This window comes from Aquarana catesbeiana, linkage group LG04 (genome assembly GCF_042186555.1).
Source record: "Aquarana catesbeiana isolate 2022-GZ linkage group LG04, ASM4218655v1, whole genome shotgun sequence".
Lineage (NCBI taxonomy): Eukaryota > Metazoa > Chordata > Amphibia > Anura > Ranidae > Aquarana > Aquarana catesbeiana.
Genome location: NC_133327.1, coordinates 526,979,965 through 527,000,300, shown reverse-complemented (window position 1 = coordinate 527,000,300; position 20,336 = coordinate 526,979,965). Strand labels below are relative to the sequence as shown.

Sequence of the window (20,336 nt, the reverse complement as noted above, 5' to 3'; positions counted from 1 at the left end):
AGTGAAGTTCAGTTTTATGGATAAAGAAAGCTATTAAAGCTGCTACAGGTATATGCAGCCCACTCCAAGGTTGAGTTAGGCCCCATTCACACTAGCGTGTTTTTTGATGCATTTTGCATTTTGCAGAAATGCACGGGAATTTTTTAACATGGGTTCCTATGGAACATGTTCACATCAATGCTTTTTTGTATCTCTGCGTTTTTGGAAAGGGTCGGGGACTTTTTTTCATGCAAAAAGCAGCGTTTTGCATGTAATGGTTTTCAATGGACAAGCATCAAAAACGCAAGTGCACCGTTTTTGCAGCGTTTTTGATGCGTTTGTGGTGCGTTTTTGGTGCGTTTTTGCCGTTTTTATTTTTTTTTTTTTATTTTTTTTTTTTTGTAATTTTTTTGTAAGACTGTAAAAAAAATGAAAAAAAAAAAAAAAAAAACGCAAAACGCAAATCGCGGCAAAAACGCGGCAAAAACGCGGCAAAAACGCTACAAAAACGCTGCTCAAAAACGTGGCAAGCATGAAAAAAAACCCTCCAAAAACGCTCAAAAGCAACATGCATAGGTGTGAATCTCCAAAAACGCTCAAAAGCAACATGCATAGGTGTGAGGCTCGATTCACACCTATGCATGTTGCTTTTGAGCGTTTTTGGAGGTTTTTTTTTCATGCTTGGCACGTTTTTGAGCAGCGTTTTTGTAGCATTTTTGCGGCGTTTTTGCCGCGTTTTTGTCGCGATTTGCGTTTTGCTTTTTTTGTTTTTTTTTTTTTCATTTTTTTTACAGTCTTAAAAAAAAATTACAAAAAAAAAAAAACAAAAAAAAAAAAACGGCAAAAACGCACCAAAAACGCACCAAAAACGCTGCAAAAACGCTGCAAAAACGGTGCACTTGCGTTTTTGATGCTTGTCCATTGAAATCCATTACATGCAAAACGCTGCTTTTTGCATGAAAAAAAGTCCCCGACCCTTTCCAAAAACGCAGAGATACAAAAAAGCATTGATGTGAACATGTTCCATAGGAACCCATGTTAAAAAATTCCCATGCATTTCTGCAAAATGCAAAATGCATCAAAAAACGCGCTAGTGTGAATCGAGCCTGAGGCTCGATTCACACCTATGCATGTTGCTTTTGAGCGTTTTTGGAGGTTTTTTTTTCATGCTTGCCACGTTTTTGTAGCGTTTTTGCGGCGTTTTTGCCACGTTTTTGCCGCGATTTGCGTTTTGCGTTTTTTTTTTTTTTTTTTTTTACAGTCTTAAAAGAAAATTACAAAAAAAAAAAACCGGCAAAAACGCACCAAAAACGCTGCAAAAACGCTGCAAAAACCTTTCACTTGCGTTTTTGATGCTTGTCCATTGAAATCCATTACATGCAAAACGCTGCTTTTTGCATGAAAAAAAGTCCCTGACCCTTTCCAAAAACGCAGAGATACAAAAAAGCATTGATGTGAACATGTTCCATAGGAACCCATGTTAAAAAATTCCCATGCATTTCTGCAAAATGCAAAATGCATCAAAAAACGCGCTAGTGTGAATGGAGCCTAAGGCTCGATTCACATCTATGCATGTTGCTTTTGAGCGTTTCTGCAGTGTTTTTTGTGGTGCTTGCCACGTTTTTGAGCAGCGTTTTTACAGCGTTTTTGCGGCGTTTTTGCGGCATTTTGCGTTTTTTTTTTACAGTTTAAAAAATAAAACAGCAAAACGCGTCAAAAACGCTGCAAAAACGCTGTAAAAATGCTGCAAAAACGCTGCACTTGCATTTTTGATGCTGGTCCATTGAATTCTATTACATGCAAAACGCTGCATTTTGCATGAAAAAAAGTCCCTGACCTTTTCCAAAAACACAGAGGTGCAAAAAGGCATTGATGTGAACATGTTCCATAGGAACCCATGTTAAAAAATTCCCATGCATTTCTGCAAAATGCATCAAAAAACGCGCTAGTGTTTTTTGATGCATTTTGCAATTTGCAGAAATGCATGGGAATTTTTTAACATGGGTTCCTATGGAACATGTTCACATCAATGCTTTTTTGTATCTCTGCGTTTTTGGAAAGGGTCGGGGACTTTTTTTCATGCAAAAAGCAGCGTTTTGCATGTAATGGATTTCAATGGACAAGCATCAAAAACGCAAGTGCACCGTTTTTGCAGCGTTTTTGGTGCGTTTTTGGTGCGTTTTTGCCGTTTTTTTTTTAAATTTTTTTTTAAGACTGTAAAAAAAAAAGAAAAAAAAAAAAAACGCAAAACGCAAATCGCGGCAAAAACGCGGCAAAAACGCCACAAAAACGCTACAAAAACGCTGCTCAAAAACGTGCCAAGCATGAAAAAAAAACCTCCAAAAACGCTCAAAAGCAACATGCATAGGTGTGAATGGAGCCTGAGGCTCCATTCACACTAGCGCGTTTTTTGATGCATCATTTTGCATTTTGCAGAAATGCATGGGAATTTTTTAACATGGGTTCCTATGGAACATGTTCACATCAATGCTTTTTTGTATCTCTGCGTTTTTGGAAAGGGTCGGGAACTTTTTTTCATGCAAAAAGCAGCGTTTTGCATGTAATGGATTTCAATGGACAAGCATCAAAACGCAAGTGCACCGTTTTTGCAGCGTTTTTGCAGCGTTTTTGGTGCGTTTTTGGTGCGTTTTTGCCGGTTTTTTATTTTTTTTTTATTTTTTTTTTTTGTAATTTTTTTTTAAGACTGTAAAAAAAAAAATGAAAAAAAAAAAAAACGCAAAACGCAAATCGCGGCAAAAACGCGTCACAAACGCCGCAAAAACGCTACAAAAACGCGGCTCAAAAACGTGCCAAGCATGAAAAAAAAAACCTCCAAAAACGCTCAAAAGCAACATGCATAGGTGTGAATCGAGCCTAGGCTCGATTCACACCTATGCATGTTGCTTTTGAGCGTTTTTGGAGGTTTTTTTTTCATGCTTGGCACGTTTTTGAGCCGCGTTTTTGCCGCGTTTTTGCCGCGATTTGCGTTTTGCGTTTTTTTTTCATTTTCTTTTACAGTCTTAAAAAAAAATTACAAAAAAAAAAAAAAAAAAACGGCAAAAACGCACCAAAAACGCATCAAAAACGCTGCAAAAACGGTGCACTTGCGTTTTTGATGCTTGTCCATTGAAAACCATTACATGCAAAACGCTGCTTTTTGCATGAAAAAAAGTCCCCGACCCTTTCCAAAACCGCAGAGATACAAAAAAGCATTGATGTGAACATGTTCCATAGGAACCCATGTTAAAAAATTCCCGTGCATTTCTGCAAAATGCAAAATGCATCAAAAAACGCGCTAGTGTGAATGGGGCCTTAGGCTGGATTCACACCTATTCATTTTTACTGCTTTTTGCATTTTGCAGATTTGCACTACAGAACGTGTTCCATAGGAAACCATGTTAAATCGACTGTACTGCAAATCTGCAAAATCCAAAAAGCACTAAAAATGCATAGGTGTGAATGGAGCCTAAGGCTCCATTCACACTAGCGCGTTTTTTGATGCATTTTGCATTTTGCAGAAATGTATGGGAATTTTTTAACATGGGTTCCTATGGAACATGTTCACATCAATGCATTTTTGTACCTCTGCTTTTTTGGAAAGGGTCAGGGACTTTTTTTTTTATGCAAAATGCAGCGTTTTGCATGTAAGGCCCCTTTCACACTGGGGCGGTAGGGGGCGTCGGCGGTAAAACAGCGCTATTTTTAGCGCTGTTTTACCGCGGTATTCGGCCGCTAGCGGTGCAGTTTTAACCCCCCGCTGGCGGCCGAAAAAGGGTTAAAACCACTCGTATAGCGCGGCTATAGCCGCGGTATTGCTGCGGTATTGCCGCGGTATAGCCGCGCTGTCCCATTGATTTCAATGGGCAGGAGCGGTTTAGGAGCGGTGAATACACCGCTCCTTCACCGCTCCAAAGATGCGGCTGACAGGAGATTTTTTCTTCTCCTGCCAGCGCACCGCTTCAGTGTGAAAGCCCTCGGGCTTTCACACTGAACAAACAGCGGAGGCTGTTTTGGGGCGGTTTGCAGGCGGTATTTTTAGCGCAATAACGCCTGCAAACTGCCCCAGTGTGAAAGGGGCCTTATAGAATTCAATGGACCAGCATCAAAAACGCAAGTACAGCGTTTTTGCAGCGTTTTTACAGCGTTTTTGCTGAGTTTTTGACGCGTTTTGCGTTTTTAGGGTTTTTTTTTTTAGACTGTATACAGTCTAAAAAAAAACTAAAAAAAAAAAAAAAAAAAAAAAAAGCAAAACGCCGCAAAAACGCAGCAAAAACGCTGGAAAAACACTGCTCAAAAACGCAGCAAGCACCACAAAAAACACTGCAAAAATGCTCAAAAGCAACATGCATAGATGTGAATCGAGCCTTAGGCTCCATTCACACTAGCGCGTTTTTTGATGCATTTTGCATTTTGCAGAAATGCATGGGAATTTTTTAACATGGGTTTTTGTACCTCTGCATTTTTGGAAAAGGTCAGGGACTTTTTTTCATGCAAAATGCAGTGTTTTGCATGTAATAGAATTCAATGGACCAGCATCAAAAACGCAAGTGCACCGTTTTTGCAGCTTTTTTACAACGTTTTTGCAGTGTTTTTGCAGCGTATTTGGCTTTTTTTTTTTTTTTTATTTAGACTGTATACAGTCTAAAAAAAAACTAAAAAAAAAAAAAAAACGCAAAACGCCGCAAAAACGCAGCAAAAACGCTGTAAAAACGCTGCTTAAAAACGTGGCAGGCATGACAAAAAAAAACTCCAAAAACTATTAGATGCAAAATGCTGCATTTTGCATGAAAAAAAGTCCCTGACCCTTTCCAAAAACGCAGAGATACAAAAAGGCATTGATGTGAACATGTTCCATAGGAACCCATGTTAAAAAATTCCCATGCATCTCTGCAAAATGCAAAATGCATCAAAAAACGCGCTAGTGTGAATGGAGCCTAAAACTGCATAGGTGTGAATCCAGCCTTAGTTATTCCTTGCCTATTTCACACCTACAAGAGGTAAATCCAGGTTGTTAATCACAGCCCTCATGTCGTTCCTGTGACAGTCATGTGTTACCACTCTGTGCTTATGTCAGTGGCCAACTGCAGGGGGTTAGAGGTGAGAGTGAGGGCTTAGCTGGTGACTTGTGATGTTCAGTCTACTTAAACTGAATGTTTTTAGGAAATATGGAGAGCATTTGAAATGCTGATGGATGGCCTGTGAGGGTATCACTGTGTTTATGTGTTTAAGGCATAGACAAATTCAGTTTGATACTTCCTAAAATATCTAAATAAATGTTACTACTAGATACAGACTGCCTTGAACAAAAGTATACATTTTGTTTTCCTTAAAAAATGAAAGGCGCCATGGAATCGAAATAAAAGACTTTGGATCAAGTTGGAGAAATGGCATTGCCTTCCACTCAATAATCTATGCAATTCGTCCAGAACTGGTGGATATGGAAATACTGAAAGGAAGAAGCAATCGGGAAAATCTGGAAGATGCTTTTACAATAGCAGAAACTGAGCTGGGGATTCCCAGACTCTTAGAGCCTGAAGGTATTTTTGTTTTCTTGTATTAAAGCAACTAGGATAAAAAATGGAACTAGAAGTTAACTACAGATTATATCTCAAGAACATATAGTATTGAATGTATAATATTAAATAACATCGTCAAACCGAATAAATAGGCATATTTACATGTTTTTCTCTTAGATGTAGATGTTGATAAGCCTGATGAAAAGTCCATCATGACTTACATCGCTCAGTTCCTGAAACACTATCCTGATCTTCACAACTCAGCAGGGGATAGACAACAAGATGACGTAAGTGTTAAGAACCTATTGATAAAATCGAATTTATAGCATTGCTAATTGATTTAGCATTTTTATACGTAACGCCAGCACACTGCATTATCTTTTTTCGCTTGAACAAAAACATGAAACAGACCATAGTTTTTCTGTAGAAGTGAAGTTCTCAGCCCCTTTAGGGCTAATGTAGAAAGGTGTTGTTTTTTGCACCTCAAAGCAGGTCAGAAGAATCCTATTTACGTCACTGGTGTGATGACATGTCTGGGGCTGTGTTTGACCTGTTTGTTTTACAATGTGCTTCTTTGGATGAAGATGGTTCTATTGAGTTACATTTGTAGGCAGAGCAGGTCAAACACAACCTTCTGCTGTAAAATGCCTTCTATTACATTTCATACACAGAAAAGCTCCTCTCTGATTGTGGTTTTACTTTATTAACGGCGTGACTTTCCTGACTTTAGGGATGTCTCCACCCCTGAAGTAGAGCACCACCCACCCAATGCTTCCTATGTAAACTAAGTGTCTAAGTGGCTAATCAGAGTCCTCTCACTAAGCGGGTTGATGGATGAGCTTTGTGAGTAAAGTTAGTGAAGCTGAGGACTTAACAAAGTAACAAAGTAAAACTCAGAATAGAGGGACGATGTTCTCTAGCTAATACATGTAAAATGAGTATCTTTCCTTTCAAAACGTCTTACTTTAAATTTAAAGAATTTGACCACAGCAGCCCACCCATGTTCCGCTTATACTGGCATACAGTCCAGTTCTGACCAGTGTACAGCTCAGTGATAACATTTTTATAATGACTTCAACCTTTTTGCCCTATTTAATAGCGTTGTACAAAGAGCAAGTATGTATAGTAACCTGCTCTAAACAACCTAATTTCAGAATATTGAACAGACGGTTTTTTTAGGTATCTGTTGTTGCATTATGTACAGTACTCTCTGTGTTATTAAGGTATTAAAGCCTAAGTTAAAGTGACAGTAAGGTTAATTTTTTTTTTTAAATAACAAACATATCATACTTACCTCCACTGTGCAGCTCGTTTTGCACAGAGTGGCCCTGATCTTGTTCTTCTGGGGTCCCTCGGTGGCTCTCTCGGCTCCTCCCCGCATCAGATAACCCCCTAGGAGAAGCGCTCCTGCAGGCGCGCTACCGAGTCCAGCATTCTGCGTTCATAGACGCTGAATGCAGGACTTGGCGCCGCCCGCCGGCAGCCGTGTCATTGGATTTGATTGACAGCAGTGGGAGCCAATGGTTGTGTTGCTATCAATCTATCCAATCAACAGCCGAAACCCCCTAACAGAGAGACGGCACTTCCCGTGGGACAAGTTTGAGGGTTCAGGTAAGTAAAAGGGGGGGGGGGCTGGGGGCCAGTCACTGACAGGTGTTTTTTCACCTTAATGCATAGGATGCATTAAGGTGAAAAAACACAGACCTTTATAACCGCTTTAAGTTAGTCTTTTCTTTTTTTTTACCATTCACAGTGATTGCCCCTTGTGCTGCTGGCTCTTTTCTTAGTTGAAAACTTAATGGATTTAAAGTAATGCATTTGGGTGCTAAAAATATGAACGCAAGTTATTCGCTAGGGGGAGACCCACTGGAGGAATCCAGGAAGGAAAAAGATCTGGGGGTCCTAGTAGAGGACAGGCTCAGCAATGACATGCAATGCCAAACTACTGCAAGCAAAGCCAGCAGAATATTGGCATGAATCAAAAAGGGGATTTACTCCAGAGATAAAACAATAATTCTCCCACTCTACAAGACTCTGGTCAGGCTCCATCTTGAGTATGCTGTCCAGTTCTGGGCACCAGTCCTCAAGAAGGATGTGCTGGAACTGGAGAGAGTCTAGAGAAGGACTACAAAGCTAATAAAGGGAATATAGGATCTCAGCTATGGGGAAAGACTACAAGCATTTAAGTTATTCTCTCTGGAGAACAGACGCTTGAGAGGAGATAGGATAGAGATATACAAATACCTTACTGGTGACCCTAGCTTAGGGAAAATACTTTTCAGTGGGTGGGAAGACATGCGGCCATTCATTGTAACTGGAAGAGAAACGGTTTAATTTTAAACTGCGTAGAGGCTTCTTTACAGTCAGCGCAGTAAGGATGTGGAACTTCCTTCCACAAGCAGTGGTATCAGCAGAGAGTGTCGATAGCTTCAAAATACTATTACATGGGCATCTTAACAGTCACATCATACAGGTATATGGGACTTATTATTGATGTAAACTCACACACACTCTCACACACACACACACACACATACACTCAGGTTGAACTCACCAATACCATGTAACTATGTAATTAATCTGTTCTGTTCTGATCCATAATCTTCTGGTGCTGCGGGGGTTAATATGATCAGCTAGACCTGTCTCGGGCACGCGTGAAGAATTCTGTCCCTCATTGCTCATATTCATTCATGGAGCACTTTTCATCTTCCCAGTGAGACACAGGCAGCCCAAAATAAAAAGTGACAGATATTTGAAGTCTTCCCCACTTTATTCAAAACGAAAATAAAAATGTTTGAGCTGGAGCTACTCATTAAATATCTGTATAAATGTAGCAAGTAATTTCCTGAGTTATCCCGTTCTTGAAATTGTAATAAGTGTTTCCTTGGACTAATATTTAAAGAAAATCTTTAAATACAGCCAATGTGGTACCAAACATAACCAACAGGTGGCAGTCCCAAACTGTTTTTTTTCTGAATAAGCACAGATATTAAAGTGACAATAAAATTCTAATTTCTTTTACATCAATCGTTCTAAAATATCAAGTATATTGTGGCTTTGTTTTTTTTCTTGTTTTTTTTTGTTTTTTTGTTTTTTTTGTGTGTTTTGCTTTTTTTTTAACCACTTAAGGACTGGAAGGATTTGCCCCCTTAATGACCAGGCCATTTTTTGCGATACAGCACTGCGTCGTTTTAACTGATAATTGCGTGGTCGTGCGACATTTTACCCAAACAAAATTCATGTAATTTTTTTTACCCACAAATAGAGCTTTCTTTTGGTGGTATTTGATCACCTGTGGTTTTTTATTTTTTGCGCTATAAACAAAAAAAGAGCGACAATTTTGAAAAAAAAAAACAATATTTTTAAAATTTTTGCTATAATACATATCCAAAAAAAAACCAACAAATTTCCTTATCAGTTCAGGCCAATATCTATTCTTCTGCATATTTTTGGTAAAAAAAATCACAATACATATTGTTTTTCGCAAAAGTTATAGCGTCTACAAAATAAGGGATATATTTATGGCATTTTTATTATTTATTTATTTTTTACTAGTAATGGCAGCGATCAGTGATTTTTAGCAGGACTACAACATTGCGGTGGACAGATTGAACACTTTTGACACTTTTTTGGGACATTTAAACAGCGATCAGAGCTAGAAATAGCCACTGATTACTGTATAAATGTCACTGGCATGGAAAGGGTTAACACTAGGGGGCGATCAAGGGATTAAATGTTCCCTAGGGAGATATTTCTAACTGTAGGGGGGATGTACTGCCTGGGAGTAGAGAGTGTTCCTCATCACTAGGAATAGCAGATCTCTCTCTACTTCCCTGACAGAATGGTGATCTGTCTGTTTTCATTGACAGATCCCCATTCTGGCTCTCTGAGGAGCGATCGCGGGTGGCCGGCAGACATCGCGGGCGCCGGCCATGCGCATACGCTCCGGCATCGTGCACGCCCCCTATAGCTTCTTAAAGTGGCCGACGCACAATGACGATGATTCACGCAGCCGTGCCAACCTGTTGTGGTATGGGGGTCAGAATGCGGGGCAGAATGCGACAGCCATGCCAACCTGTCGTGGTATGGGGGGCAGAATGCGGCGGCTTACCAGTCTTACTATTGTTTTCAGGCTTCTTTTTGTACTGTGCTCGCTCCTTATCCGCCACTGATGCAGCTCACAGCCACTGGTGTAGAGCAAGCAGAACTGTTATTTCTGGTCATGCACTCTGCTTTATGAGGGGAATCTATCAAAACTGGAGTAACCAGAATCTTGAGCAGCTGTGCAAGGAAACCAATCAGCTTCTATCTTCAGCTTGTTCAGTTAACTTTGAAAATAAAAGATAGAAGCTGATTGGTTGGCATGCACAGCTGCCCCAGATTCTGGCTGCTCCAGTTTTAATAAATTCCCCTCTACAATTCCCATAGAGCTGAGTGTGTCTGCAGGTAAATGTGTAGTCCATCATTGGGGTGAGCAGGAAACGGTGGCTACACTCACATACATAAAAGGGGCATGGCGAACCACCGTAGCCACCCTAGAACAGGAAGTCAGAGATTGTCAGAAAAAGGCATGCAATTGAGAGATGAAACAAAGGAAGACAGAGATAGAAGGTACATTCTAGATTTACAGGTATTTGGACATTTATTTTATTTTATTTAAAAAATGTGAGTTTAGTGTCACTTTAAAGAAGCTTTATAAAGAATTATAAAGAAGCTTTTTCTTTTATAAATGTCATGACACTACCTGCCTGGAATTTGCATGTTCTCCCTGTGCCTGCGTGGGTTTCCTCCGGGTACTCCGGTTTCCTCCCACACTCCAAAGACATGCTGGTAGGTTAATTGGATCCTGTCTAAAAAAATTGTCCCTAGTATGTATGAATGTGAGTTAGGGACCTTAGATTGTAAGCTCCTTGAGGGTAGGGACTGATGTGAATGTACAATGTATATGTAAAGCGCTGCGTAAATTGACGGCGCTATATAAGTACCTGAAATAAATAAATAAATAAATAAATAAATGTACAATACACAATATGCTATGCATATATGGAAAGTGTCTCTTTTAAGTTTGTAAAAGTGTGATACAGTATATGAGAAATTGTAATCGTAGAGATATTTTTCATCCATGGTCCCTTGTTGAACGATGGGTAAAGCATTGCTCACTAATGTCTGCGAGAAATTGTTGTAGCGTGATAGCTGAGAAATGGTTATAGTGCAGTTTCTGAAAAATTGGGCAGTATAATCCTTGAGGAATTGTTAAAAGATTAAAATATTCTGAAAAATGAAGTTGTAACAACTGAGTGTTTTATTGTGCTACTCCCTTGCTCTTGAATGTTGTTGCTGAGTCTGCAGATATGCACTCTGTCTCTGTTATTAGTTTTCTGTGAAAACCTAGTTCTTAAGTTAAAACTTTGTGTAGTTGAGTAAGTAGTAGAAATGTTGATCATAAAGAGAAACTGTAATTATTTTCGGTGTGTTTCAATTATCAGGAGTCCCCTACTCTCCCTGTAAATTGTTTTACATTTTGCATCTTTTTATATGTATATTGTGAAGAATGCAACAGGATATATTAAAATATGGAAAGGTGGACAGAAACAATTAAAGTGGCTGTAAAGCCCTAAAGTGATTGTAAAGTTTTGGGTTTTTTTTCTATAAAAATAAAACACGTTATACTTACCTGCTCTGTTGCAGTGGATTTGCACAGAGCAGCCCAGATCCTCCACTTCTCGGGTCCCTCTTCGGTGCTCCTTGCCCCTCCCTCCTGTTCAGTGCCCCCACAGCAAGCAGCTTGCTATGGGGGCACCAGAGCTGAGTCACAGCTCCTTGTGTTCATTCAGACACGGAGACCCGACCCAGCCCCGCCCCAGCCCCGCTCCCCCTCTCCCCTGATTGGCTAGCTGAATTTGATTGACAGCAGCGGTAGGCCACTGGCGCCGCTGCTGTGTCTCAGCCAATCAAGAAATAGAATCCCGGTTGGCTGAGACACTCATGGACTTCGCTGGACAGAGAGGGACCTCAGGTAAGTGTTAGGGGGTGCTGGGGAGGCTGCTGCACACAGAAGGCTTTTTATCATAATGCACTGAATGCATTTTAGATAAAAAAAAAAAACTTCTGCCTTTACAACCCTCTTAAAGATTTTTCACTTTAATGCATTCTATGCATTAAGGTGAAAAATCTTTTGTGCTGCAGCTCTCCCCAGACACCCCCCCACCTTTTATTACCTGAGCCCGATCCGATCCAGCGATGTGCACAAGCGCAGCGGCTCCAGCCCCTGTCGTCTTCCTTATTGGTTGGACTGATAGCAGCAGGAGACATTGATTCCCGCTGCTGTCAATCAAAAGCTGTGACATGGCAGGGGGGGCAAGTCCCGCTGTCTGTGCCAATGGACACATCAGGACCGATCCTGGGTGGGTGCGCCAGAGTGCTCCCCTCCCTCCTTCTCTCATTGTCGATGTCCAGAGGCGGCTCTCTTCACCGGCAACTGACAGGAGCAGATCAGAGGAGGAGAGACTGTGCTGCCGCCGCTGTGTTTCCTACCCAAGCCCATCCCCCTCCCTCCTCCTGTCAGAGGAGGAGAGCAACGCAGCCAGAGATCAGAGCAGCTGTCTATGTGTGGAGAGAGACCAGCCACACAGTGAAATCGCTAGGGGGGATCAGTGCCTGACATGTGTTCCAGTTCTCCTCCTCCTCTCTGTCCCTCACTCCTGCCTGCTGCCTAAGCCTGTCACGTTCTGCTCTCCACCCAGGCGGTGCGACTACACACTGTCCTCTCCTCTCCAGCTGCCGCCCGGGTGTTTTTATGTACCAGAGCCACCAAGCTGGTGCGGTAACGGGTGGGGGGGCTTGCTGATGAGGTTGGTTTTTGCTGGGGGGGTGGTTTGTCCTGGTGGGGTGTGTACTAATGGGGGGGTGGTTTGTCCTGGGGGGGTCTGTGCTAATGGGGGGGTGGTTTGTCCTGGGGGTCTGTACTAATGGAGGGGGTGGTTTGTCCTGGGGGGGCCTGTACTAATGGAGGAGGGGATGGTTCATCCTGGGGGGGTCTGAACCAATGGAGGGGGGTGGTTTGTCCTGGGGAGGCTGTACTAATGGAGGGGGCGTGGTTTGTCCTGAGGGGGGGTCTGTACTAATGGGGGTGGTTTGTCCTGTGGGGGTCTGTACTAATGGAGGGGGGGTGGTTTGTCCTGGGGGGTCTATACTGATGGAGGGAGGGTGGTTTGTACTAGGTGGTCTATACTGATGGAGGGGGGTCTGTACTGAGGGAGGGGTTTATACTTAGTGGGGGGTCTGCACTGATGGAGGGGGGTCTATACTTAGTGGAGGAGGGTCTGTACTGAGGGGAGACTATAGATGGTCGAGGGGGGTGACACCAACCCTAGTGACGCCACTGCAGCCGCGGGCTCTTCTTTCCCCCATCCCCCTCCTCCTCGCACGCGCTGCTGTACTAGTGAGCGGCGCTTACCAGCACAGCCGCCCACTATGTTTCTTCCCCCGCCTTCATATCGGCCAGGGAAGAAATAGAATAAAAAAAGGAGCAGAGAAGAGGATTGTGGGACATGTAGTCCCAAGGACTGGCAGCCCCACTGTAACACGGAAACTGCAGCCCACACAGAATGCCCAGCTGAATGGGAGAGAGAGAGAGCCAGGAGCTCAGGAAAGCTTTCAGGGGAGTGCACCCAGAACTCCAGAGGGAGAGGACAGTGCTAAGGGAACACCATCAGAGCGAGAACCCCGCTGCTCTGTGCCACCAGAGGGAAAGCCACACAGCCTAGCGCCATCCCTGGTGGAGAAATGAATAGAGTAATTTCCAGAATACAGATCTGGGCGCTACCCAGCGGAGTCGCCACGGGCAATTCAGAGTGAGCTGACTCCTGATCAGAGAAACCGTTGTTGCTGTATCGCTGGGTCAGGTGAGAGGGCCGATCGGCCATTATCTACTAATGTCCATGGGAACTGCAGCCTCTGACCATCTCCTGTTTCATGTCTGCAGTCTCTGACCATCTTCTGTAGTATGTCTGCAGTCTCTGACCATCTTCTGTAGTATGTCTGCAGTCTCTGACCTTCTCCTGTACTATTTCTGCAGTCTCTGACCATCTCCTGTACTATGTCTTCAGTCTCTGACCATCTCCTGTATTAAATCTGCAGTCTCTGACCATCTCCTGTTTTATATCCGCAGTCTCTGACCATCTCCTGTACTATGTCTGCAGTCTCTGGCCATCTCCTGTACTATGTCTGCAGTCTATGACCATCTCCTGTACTATGTCTGCAGTCTCTGACCATCTCTTATAGTAAGTCTGCAGTCTCTGACCATCTCCTGTATTATATCTGCAGTCTCTGACCGTCTCCTGTAATATGTCTGCAGTCTCTGACCATCTCTTGTATTATGTCTGCAGTGTCTGACCATCTCTTGTATCATGCCTGCAGTCTCTGACCATCTCTTGTATCATGTCTGCAGTCTCTGACCATCTCCTGTACTATGTCTGCAGTCTCTGACCATCTTCTGTATCATGTCTGCAGTCTCTGACCATCTTCTGTATCATGTCTGCAGTCTCTGACCATCTCCTGCAATACGTCTGCAGTCTCTGACCGTTTCCACGCCTCCTGTCTCCTGCCACGTGCCTCTAGTGGCCACAGGGCGAAGCGACGTAAGGTACCGTTATTTCGCCCAGCTGTGCCATTCTGCCGCAGTAAAACTGCGGTGGCTGGTCGGCAAGTGGTTAATCATGATTGAGCGGTCCGGGCTAGTTTTTCATTAGCTTTGAGTTCCCAGAACCGGCTTCATAAGTGTGGCCATCCGGCTGTGACAGCTTGTGGCTTCACAACTGGCTGCCCACTGTGCGTGCGTGATCCGCACTGCACTTTGTGATCCTGCATTGTTCTGGGACCTGTGACATGTCCCAGAAGACAGTGGGGAGGATGGGAGGAGAACTTCTGCTTGGATCCCCTGGGCAGGGGTACCCGCCCCCCCCTGCAAAAAATGATGTGCCAAATTAGGTAGAGGGGGAGGAGGACTTGAAGCAGAACTTCTCCTTTTGGGTTAAACTCCACTTTAAGCTCATTGTCTGTAATCTGTTCACAAATAAGGCAAGTGCAATAATGGAGTTGATGTTGCATGTCTTTGTATACACAGTATCATACATGCAAATGATTATATTGGACTACTGCTGCAGTGGTTAGGATACTGTTTTTGTGGTCACTAAGTGTATGTCCTATAATTATTTGATTTATTGAGAACATCTTTAGGAAGGAATATTTGTCCTCTGTGGATCATTAAAAGATACAGTAGTTCCAGAAGAAACAAACCAGCTGAGTGTCACAGTGAATGAGAGACTATTTAAAACAACGTGGAGTTTTCCCTGGTTGGAGCTCATCCAGCCATTCTCTTTAATTAATTGGTACTCATTAAAAAATAGAGTGTGCTGGCGGAATGAGTACTCCTTGTGCAGGATATAAATTGGCATAGTTAAACATACCGAAAAAAATGGAATGTCCCTTGTTCCTGCAAGGAACATTGCGGGTACAGCTAATATGTTATGGTTTTAGGGCTTATGTGGACATAACATGTTAACTCCCTACATAAACCCTGTTTTTGAAAATGTGTTATGTTTTTGTGTGATTTTGTTTTTATTATTACAAAATTTAAAAGCATTTTTGGTAATAGTGCTTTGGCTCTATAGACAAAGGATTGCTTTACGGTTATTCAATATCAGTCTTTTTCATTTGTTTATACAGATGATTAGACCCAGATTCATTAGGTGGAAGCCGAACTTAAGTTATCCTAAAAAGGGTGCTTAATGTGTATTTTGGATTTTGCAGTCAGATTAGAGAAAAAAACACTATGGGCACAATTCACTAAAGGTTATTGACAGTCAAGTGACCACTTAAAGCGGAAGTAAACTCATCCATAAAACAGTTTCATTTCCGGCATGTTTCCCGGAAATGTGACACTCCCATTGGTTGTGCTCCCAACCAAACTGTCAAACCATCCAATGGCTGGTGTCTAAACTGATCACATGTGCAGCATCATGGCAGTTGTAGATTAAACAGAGGCAAAGATGGCAGATTCCCTGGCTGAAAATGATAGGGGGGTTTACTTACACTTTATTGTGTGCAATAATGGAAATGTCAATTCACTATTGTTCATATGCGATATTTAGTGGAAACACCAAAAACGATTATTAAATACTGCATTAAAAATGCAGTAAAGTCAATTCACAAAAGGAAATAAATAAATAAATGCATGCAGTAATTAAGTACTGGTTAAAGCTTGTGTTAACTATGCGATAACTATGTGGTAACTATGGCAATGACAGACGCCCCAGTGATTGGTTTTAAAAATAGGCGGGAATGTGCAAACTGGAGATGTGTGGAGTGTCAGAGGAGTATGGAATGTGAGGAGTTGTTTCTCCAGGCCTCTGGAATTTAAGGCAATACAAAAGAGGAGGAGGAGATGTCAAGTGATCCTTTTGTAAGGAAAGAACCTTCAAGGAGTGCACACTGCTGGACCAATTCTCTGAAGCTGATAGCCTGCAGAAGTTCAGGTTATCTAAGCAACTTATAATGGATCTCTATAACCAACTGATTTGAGAGTTTCTTCGTGAATTACACAGGTTTTTTTTATGAGCGTTGTGGGATATGTTGCCACATACTGGGATCCAGTAACATATTGCTTAGTGAATTGTGCCCTATATGTGCCCTATGTTTGTTATATGTTTTCTTTCCCTCAGCATGCCTTTCTTTTAATTTTTTTTTATCTCTTACCTTTCATATGTTTCTTAGGAGAAGATGTTAGATTGCTAGCATTTCTGAAAAAGAGTGAGAGTGTTCCAATAGAAAGGCTAAGGCTGGCCATAAATGGATCATTTTTTTTGTTCAGTCAGCGGGCTGAATGAAAAAAAAACAAACAGATTCCTCCATCCACACAGTTAAGATGGATAGAGGAATCCTCCCTACTAAAATATTGTATTGTGACAGCGGGGACTCTCAGCTATCAGAATACTCTTATTAATGGCTGCAGCTCGTAGATCCACTTCTATCAAATGGGGCAGCCACACATGGATCGAAATTCAACCAGTCCCTACTGAACTGGCCGAATTCCAGTTCATCAATGGCCAACTTAAAAACAGGCTGAGTTTCCCACTGATTGCAGGGCCCTTTACTCCCATCGCAGTGCCCTTTATTATGGTCTGCAGTGGACCTTCTTCCTGCCATCTTGGGGCCGTCTTGCGGTGGTGGAATGTCAGGGCCTGGTCGCAAGTGTGACTTTTGCGACCCTGGAAGTTCCACCACTGTTGTCAGTAGGACTGTGAAAGGTGTCAATCAGTAGAGCAGTGGATGGTGTCAGTATGGCAGGGAACATTTTCAGTAATGCAGCGGATGTGTTCAATAGTGCAGAGGATGGTGTCAGTATGGCAGTGGACTTTGTCAGTAGGGCAGTGGATGGGGTCAGTAGTTTTTTAATTTTGTTACTTTATTTTTGTATTGTTTTTTTACAGTTTTTTTTAATTATTTTTTACAATATTTTAGGAGCCCCATTGGGGGCTTTGGTGAAATATCAGGGGTCTAAACAGGCCTCTGATGTTTCACCTATGAGACAGAGAAAGGAGATTGGTGAAATATCAGGGGTCTAAACAGGCCTCTGATGTTTCACCTATGAGACAGAGAAAGGAAATTGAGGACACAGCCCTCACTCTCCATCTCTGCAGCCTCAGCTGCACAGAATGAATGGGCTGGAATCTGTACAGAGCTTCCCCTTCATTCACAAACTAACAAACAGTTTACTATGCTTCACTTATGCATAGACACAAGAGTGATCAGTACCGATCACCGATCAGTACCGATCACTGATTGTGTCCATTCAGAAAATAATTAAAATTAAATATTTACCGGCCCCCTCCCCCTGCTCTCTATCCTGAAAGCATCCCCCACAGCAGCCGGCAGGAGAAGGGAGAGGGAAAGCCGTCAGAGCTGTGGGTGAAGGAGAGGACAGGGCAGCCCATGGGGGCCCTGAGGCAACAGGAAACAAGTAACCTGGATAGGAGCGCTGGCAGAGGTGGCATATAGTGGAACCAACCCCCTCCACTTTCCTACGATTTCAATGGCTGCAAGAAGAAAATGGAGTGCATCAGTTCCACTATATGCCAACCCCACCGCCCCTCCTATCCAGGAGTAGAACCAAATATGACAAGAGAGCAGTCATAGTTACACCTCTGTTCAGAGCCTAACTGTAGCCAAAATCAGAAAAACAAAAATCAGCACACGGGAGATACCTTACTGCCCATAAGATATGTCCCTTGTGTTGATTCCTCTGCTGGTAGTAATAATTCTCTCCTCCTGTTCTGACCCCCAACCACCATCATTCTTGCCGCTGTCATTTTCCAGTGTTGTTGGGCTAAATATATATATTGGGCTGTCGATTGTAAATGATGTCCCTTGTGCTGATTTTTCTGTTTTTGGTTTGTCTGCACTTAGGCTTTACCCCTTTGTTAGGACAGATTTGAATTTGGCAAGCAAATAATCTGCACCTCATAAATTGGAGGATTCATTTTTAATTATTTAATATATACAATTGATATCAGTGTGGGTACCTTTATTTATGTTTTATTATACATTCGTACTATACTGTATTATTAAAGCAGTAGGTAAGCTTACCAAACTTGTTTCTGATAAATGATCTCTCTATATCAGAAAAAAACACAACGTTCTGGAATAGGAGATAAGGATTTTGGCATTGGTAACAAAACATATTTCTGAAACAGATGTTGTTTGTTGTTGTATTGTGTATTTGCAGATCATAGGGTTTTTTGTTGTAATTAAAAAAGTGACTTTATTCTCCCCAGAAAATAATGAGAAACTCAGTTGTGACTGTGCCCATTCAGAGCAGTGTGTGCTCATTGTGGTGAAGATGTGAATTCCTAGCTGGAGTTCCAGACAGTAATATGCCATATATCCCTCCAAGGCTAAAAACAGATCCATCAGTCTAACATGGTAGCAATGCTATTGATTTCATGAATACAACTTTTTTTAGATACATTTTAAAGATGAGAGGTTCCATTTATTTTGAGCTATGCCATTGGGTTTGCATTGGTCAGTTGCTATTTTTTTGTGGTCTGAAGATGTTTTTGTAGATACTGCTATGGAAGAAGCATGAAATGGTTTGATCGGAAATGTCATGTAGTTCCCAGTCTTAATTATTGACATATTTTTCTCCAATATGTGTATTACCAGCTTTATAATGCCTGGTTCACACCTATGCATTTTTTAGTGCATTTTCAGTTTTGCTGAAACACACTACAGTCCATTTAACATGGTTACCTATGGCTGTAGTTCACATCTGTGCGTTTTATGGAAAGGGTAATGCCCCGTACACACGGTCGGACATTGATCGGACATTCCGACAACAAAATCCATGGATTTTTTACGACGGATGTTGGCTCAAACTTGTCTTGCATACACACAGTCACACAAATTTGTAGGAAAATCCGATCGTTCTAAACGCGGTGACGTAAAACACGTACGTCGGGACTATAAACGGGGCAGCAGCCAATAGCTTTCGTCTCTTAATTTATTCTGAGCATGCGTGGCACTTTGTGCGTCGGATTTGTGTACACACGATCGGAATTTCCGACAACGGATTTTGTTGTCAGAAAATTTTATAGCAAGCTCTCAAACTTTGTGTGTCGGAAATTCCGATGGAAAATGTGTGATGGAGCCTACACACGGTTGGACTTTCCGACAACAAGGTCCTATCACACATTTTACGTTGGAAAATCCGACCATGTGTACAGGGCAATAGGGTTTTCTTTTTTCTGGTTACTAGTTACCAACCACCCACCGCAGTTGTACTCCGGCAAGTTGGGTCCCCTGCGCGGATCGCCGTCATTGTACATTGGGTGCGTACACGGTGATTTGGGGCGCGCAAGCCCATTCACAAGCAGGGTAGCCAACCAGCGGGTCCAGCAGACTCGATGTCCGCCTGCCACCCACGATCACTCCAGAGACAGACAGAACGGGGATATGTCAGTGTTAACAAACAGATCCCTGTTCTGTCAGGGGCGGAGGAAACAGGAACCGATGAGGACCAGCATGAAGCGCACCTGACACTGCAGAGAGCAGTGGAAGTGTCGTTGGACGTATCAGATGACGCGTTTCAGTGCATCCGCATTTTCTTCAGATCTAATAGTCTGATGGAGTAAGCATCATATATATAGAAGAGCTGGAGACCGTCGCTACGCGACGGCGTCACCAGGAACAGAAAATACTGGCAATGTTAAAGGAAATCATTATAGGAACAACAACAAATGATGGTACAGATATTGGAATAGACAAAACTGATGGAAATACATACCTAACGCTAGAGAAAAAAATATAGGAAAATAGGTGCATGAAGATAAGAAATAAAAAATAAAAAAATAAAAAATAATAAAATATAAAATAAAAAATAAGGTAGTGAGATTCGATGACAATGAGAAGATAAAAAGAAAAAAGAAAAAGTGCTGAGTGAGAAGATGTGAATATATGAAGATAAAAATGAGAATAAAGATAAGAAAAAATATATAAGAAAAGTAAAAATAAAAATGAGTAAAAATAATAGAATAATGAACTGAATAATAAAAAATGTATGTATAAAAATGAACTGAGAAAAAAATGAAAATCAAAATCAAAATGGAAAATAAAGAATAATAAAAAAATAAAAAAATATATAATAAAAATAAACAAAAATTATATAAGTAAAAATGAAAATAAAAATAAAATGAAATAAAACTAAAAAATAGACATAAAAAATGATCATCATTCATTTTTTATGTCTATTTTTTATTTTTATTTCATTTTATTTTTATTTTTTAT

General features: G+C 41.7%; 1 protein-coding gene across 1 annotated transcript in view; it reads left to right on the top strand.

Annotated features, from left to right (window-relative positions):
- The window catches only part of SYNE1 (spectrin repeat containing nuclear envelope protein 1), a 513,156-nt gene that overhangs the window by 59,011 nt on the left and 433,809 nt on the right, over positions 1 to 20,336 (top strand). The window contains 2 exon segments of the mRNA XM_073627830.1: positions 5,320 to 5,516; positions 5,673 to 5,782. Coding sequence (XP_073483931.1) covers positions 5,320 to 5,516; positions 5,673 to 5,782 — 307 coding nt within the window.